General features: G+C 42.0%; 1 protein-coding gene across 2 annotated transcripts; it reads right to left on the reverse strand.

The window, feature by feature from the left end:
• Positions 1–295: 295 nt before the first annotated feature.
• Positions 296–3,635, reverse strand: LOC112737904 (transcription factor TCP4). 2 transcript variants are annotated; one of them, XM_025788055.3, is made up of 3 exons: positions 3,572–3,635; positions 836–3,472; positions 296–704 (listed from the first exon to the last, which is right to left on the reverse strand). In XM_025788055.3, exon 2 carries the CDS (start codon positions 2,274–2,276, stop codon positions 876–878), a length of 1,401 nt encoding a protein of 466 aa, XP_025643840.1. In that variant the 5' UTR covers positions 2,277–3,472; positions 3,572–3,635; the 3' UTR covers positions 296–704; positions 836–875. The 2 variants fall into 2 exon arrangements, with proteins under 2 accessions (XP_025643840.1, XP_025643839.1); XM_025788054.3 differs by having other exon boundaries at positions 296–726.
• Between the last annotated feature and the right edge of the window lie 1,336 nt (positions 3,636–4,971).

The raw sequence follows: 4,971 nt of genomic DNA on the forward strand, positions 1-4,971 counted from the left end.
GGTTGGCACCATAAAGCAGTAAAAAAAAAAAAAAAAAAAGACAAGGGGAACAAAACAACAATCATTCTTTTGTTTGTGCAAAGAGAACGCTCTTTCATCTCATCCAAACGAGAAAATAAAACAAAGACGGTAGAATGAATGCTTATTTCCTCATTTGAAGGTTAAAAGCATACACAAGCATAGATACTTTCACTCAAAGACGCAAAATTCCCATGTTGGGTTATTTGGGTTTGCCCAGTTTTGTCATAGAGAGAATGCTTAACCTTGCATCTGGGTCTGCACTAAGTTGGAAATATTTGATACCTTAAAACAAACTAGCTATTTATTTGTTGTGCATGTTTTTCTTCACACTAGTAGAAACCAGAAATAGAAGTACAAAGAACACAACGACTACTACAAAATGAAACAAGAAGATAGCAATCCAAACACAGTTGAAGCAAATAAAACAAACCAAAAACAGTACTCCTTGTCAAAGCTTAGAAACATAGGTTGAAAAATACCATCAATGAACATAAAAATAAAGCAGAACAAACCGGGGGATTGGAAAACCTGAATATTTTCACCCCAGATTTTCTTCATTCCCACGGCATACTGAGTGAGCCATTGAAATCAAAGCATCCAAAGTCCAAACTCATCTTGAACTCTCTCGCAGCTGAGAATCCATTCCAATGCTGATCTTTTACTTGCTGTTCACTGTCAAACATCTTCAAAGACAACCATCGAACGCTAAGTAGCAAAACAACAAAACAATAGAGAATAAAAATTAAAAGTAAAAATAATAGAAAGAGGGAGGAAATCAATTGAGATTTCAACAATTTTGCATTGACGGCGTTACCTAAAGAAAAGTTTGGAACTATTGACGTCTTTGCTTTCCGTCAATGGCGAGAATCGGAGGAAGCAGAGGACGGCTTGTCAGATACGCCGTCGTGCTCCTCCGCACCCTGAATTCGTGCTGGTATGCGGAAGCCAGAGAAGCTACCGGAAGAAGAGCCGGCAAACCCAATAGAAGCTTGATGGATCGCGGCCGGTGAAAGATAGTGGTGGTGATCCACAGTCATGGCAGCCGTGGCGATCGAAGAAGGATCTATCCAAGCACGAAACGAAGGGGTGTTACTGGACTGAAGGGGTCCCCTCTGAGGAAAAAACTGGCCATGGCCAAACATCGCAGGAGACGGCACAGCCGCCGTCGCCGACGAGTTGAAGATGAATCCACTGGCATGGCCACTGCTACTAGCATCTGCAGCGGCATTATTCCAAGCCACCATTCTCTGCAATCGTCCATGCTCCTGTTCCTCTTGGTGGTGCTGCTGTTCAGACCATCCGGAAGAACCGCCGTCGAACGCTAGTGCGGTGGTTCCGGCGAAGAGCACTTGCTCGTGAACATGCTGTTGGTGTGGCGGCTGCTGCTGCTGTTGTTGGTGGTGCTGAAGAAGAATCGATGGGTCCTGGAAAGACTGCAGCGAGAGCCGCAGATCTTGCTGTTGGTGATGGTGATGGTGATGGTGGTGGTTGTGGTTGCTTCCGCCGCTAGTTGTACGCGAAAGCAAATCCGGCGGTGGAGGATAGTTATGAAAGGACGACGTCGTTGTTGCAACCTCCCCCGGCCCCACCATCGGAAAGAAAGACTTAATGGTATCAGCTATATCAGTGTCCAAAGTCGGCGGAAAGAAACCAGAACCGCCACTGTTGTATTTGCCACTACTACCGTTATCGTCGTTCAAATGTTGCGGTTGAAATTCCGAGATTCTTCCACTGCCACCAACCAGTGCGGTAGCCTTTCGGCTACCAGAAGCTTCCATAGCGTCGTCCACCGTGGTCGATTGGCGGTGGACGATTTGATTCAGCTGTTGGTTTTCCTCCTCCTCCCGGAGCTTCTGCTGCTGAACAGCAACATTTGAGTTCGAGGCCGCGGCGGCGGCGGCGGCGACGGTCGTGGTAGTGGCAGTTGGTTTCCATGCGGGGAGCTCCGCGAGCTCGTCGATGGCGGCCTTTGCTTTCTTGATGAGCCAGTCGACGGCCTTGCTTGGGCGGTCGTAGCCGAGTCGGTCCTGAACGTCGTAGAACTGGATGGCGGTGTGTGCGGAGAGTCGCACACGGCGGTCCCTCGGGCCCTTGGCTGTGCAGACCTTGCTGTGTCGGTCCTTCCGGCCGGTGGACCGCACAATGTGGCCTCCTTGGACCTCCACAATTTCTCCCCCTCCTCCTCCTCCTCCTCCGGCCACGGCCCTCATCCCAAGTCTTGACGATGTTGGACGGTGGTGCTGTGTTTCTCCCATTTTTCTTGCATATTCGATGGGAGTGGGAGTGGGAGTGGGAGTAGGAGTGGGAGTCTGTGATGGTGATGATGATGACGCTGTAGGAAGAAGAGGTGGATGAAGAAAAGAACGTTTTCTTGGTGGTTGCAGTGGGTTTAGAAGGTCGGTGTCTATGCTTATGTAAGAAGGTGGTGGTGGTTGTTGTGGTTGGAGATATTGGAATTGGAGATGAAAATTCGGGTCTTGGTGGTGGTGAGAAGGAGAATCTTGCTCCTCTTCTTCTTCTTCTTCTTCTCCTTCGTCCTCTTCTACATGACTTGGATTTATTCCCGGGTTTTGATGATGATGAGGATGATATTGTTGATGATGATGATGTTGGTGCTGATGCTGTTGCTGACGATGGTTCCTGTAAGGATCCAGACTCAGAACCTTGTGGTTGCTGCTGCTGTTGTTGTTGCTTTGCTTTTCCTCTTCCAGCTTTTAATGGAGCAGTACACTTTTTCTTAGTGGGTTTTTGATTCTCTACAGTCCAGGCTTTGCTTCTTCCTACCCTCTTCTTCCTCTTGTTGTTGTTGTTGCTTGTGCAACTGCCACCGCTGGTTCTGCTCCTTCTGCTTCTGGCAAAAGTCCCTGCCATCCAATTTCCCTAGTTCCATTACCACAAAACCAAAAAGTCCCACACCCACCGTAAAAACTGAACTAGAACAAGAATGTTGTTGTTGTTAAACCAACTCTATCTTCAGCCTAACCCATCTCTTTCCTTACTTTCTTCTCTCTTTTCCCTCTCTATCTCTCTCTCTCTCTTTCTTTTTCTTTCCCTCTCCCTTGGACACCACACTTTTTGCCTTTTTACTAATAGAGGACCTTAATGCACTACAACATAACCAAACTAGTTAAATGGATTGAGGGTTGGTTGGTTAATAACCCACTTGGCCAAACAAACCTTTAGGGATGCACCAAAGTGGAAGAGGTGTCCTCTTGGAAAAATTCCAGCAAAATTTCCATATCTCAACACACAGACAGAAAGAAAGAGAGATAAAAGAGTAAATTAAGGCTATAGGGAAGAGGAATTCATTCTGGCCCTATAAGGGGGAGCCCCTTTGATGATGATGATGGCAGTGGTAAGGAAGGGGTGGCAGTGTTTGGTCAGAATGGTGGTGTTAAAGATCTCTGTGATTTTTCATCACTGCGCCTTTCTGCTGCTGTTCTTGTACTACCTACACAAATAACACACATAATACCAACAACCCATCCAAAACTCATTCAATCACCCAAAATAAACAATTAAAATATTTTCTAAAAAAAAAAAAACTTGCCTCTTTGTGGCTCCTTTCAACTTTCACCATTTTCACCATTCTCCCTCTTTCCATCCTCTTTCTCAAATTGGGTCTTTGATTTTTTTTTTTTTTGGGTATAATAAAAATTTTATTAGCAAATTAGCTACAGTATATTATTTATAAATTTACGTGTTATTTAATTTATTTTAATATTTATTTTATATTTTAATATATATTTTATATTAATTATTAATTTGTTTTATATAAATAGCATGATTCAATTATATATATGTATTAAAAAATTTAAGGCAAAATATTGAGATCATCCGATTGCATGCAAAAATTACCAACATCACTCAAAGTAAGAAATAGTTCTTGGATCACTTAAAGGCTTTTTCTATGTAAATTAAATTAGGGTATTTTGATTTACATAGGTACTAAATCAAATTAGGTAGAATAAATTTATTAGACTAGTTTTAACTACATATAATTCGAATCAGGTTAAGTAGATTTAGCACACAATTTCGAAGTCCATGGTAATTTAAAGTAGGCTGTTTTGAATTAGTCCATTATTTGGTGTCCATAGTAATTCGAAATAGGTGGTTTCGATTTACCCAATAGTAAATCTAACCAACCTAATTTGATTTATATAGGACTCTCGACTCACACTAAATCTAATTTACCTATTTCGATTTACATAGAGCCTGATTCTATATAATTCGAATCAACTTCATTCGAATTACATTTTACCAACCCATATCCCACCAAATCTAGAGAAAGTGATGCTGCCTAGCATAATGGAACACGACCTGAATCGGATCTACCGCTTAGATGGAATCGCACATATCGCTGGTAGCGTGTACGTTGAGGTTAGTACAATGAAACTTAAATTTTCGATTTATTTTATGTAAGAAAAATGCCATGTGTTAGTTTTGGTTAAATCGGTTAGATTTTGTTTATTAACATGATTAGAAGGTGTAAACTTATATTAGTAGTTAGAGGTTTGATTTAGTGGTCACAATGTGTTAGAAATCACTTGTTGATATTAAACTGTTTAGAAGGCGAATATTATAATTGATAGAATTTGTAAATCTCGATGAGGGGTAATAGAATTAGCTAGAAGGATGGTAGAGTGTTAGAGTATACGAATAAAAAATAGATGTTAGATAAGGGATTCTGAGAATTTAATAAAAGTATGGTTAAAGTAAAAAGACAATTAAAAAAAATCCATTTTAGATAATTTTTTTTGTAAAATTTTGGAATTGTAAGAGTATTTTTTTTATGTCACGCAGCCCCACCGTTGCATCTTGAGTATGAGAAGGCAGCATGGTATGCCGTTAGACGATAGGATCATGCCGTACGTCCAGATGGCTAGGTTGGCCCATCTCGCGAGGCTCAATGATCACTGGTTCAAGTTGGATGAGCCGTTAGTCAGTGCA

Source organism: Arachis hypogaea, chromosome 13 (assembly GCF_003086295.3).
Source record: "Arachis hypogaea cultivar Tifrunner chromosome 13, arahy.Tifrunner.gnm2.J5K5, whole genome shotgun sequence".
Classification (NCBI taxonomy): Eukaryota; Viridiplantae; Streptophyta; class Magnoliopsida; order Fabales; family Fabaceae; genus Arachis; species Arachis hypogaea.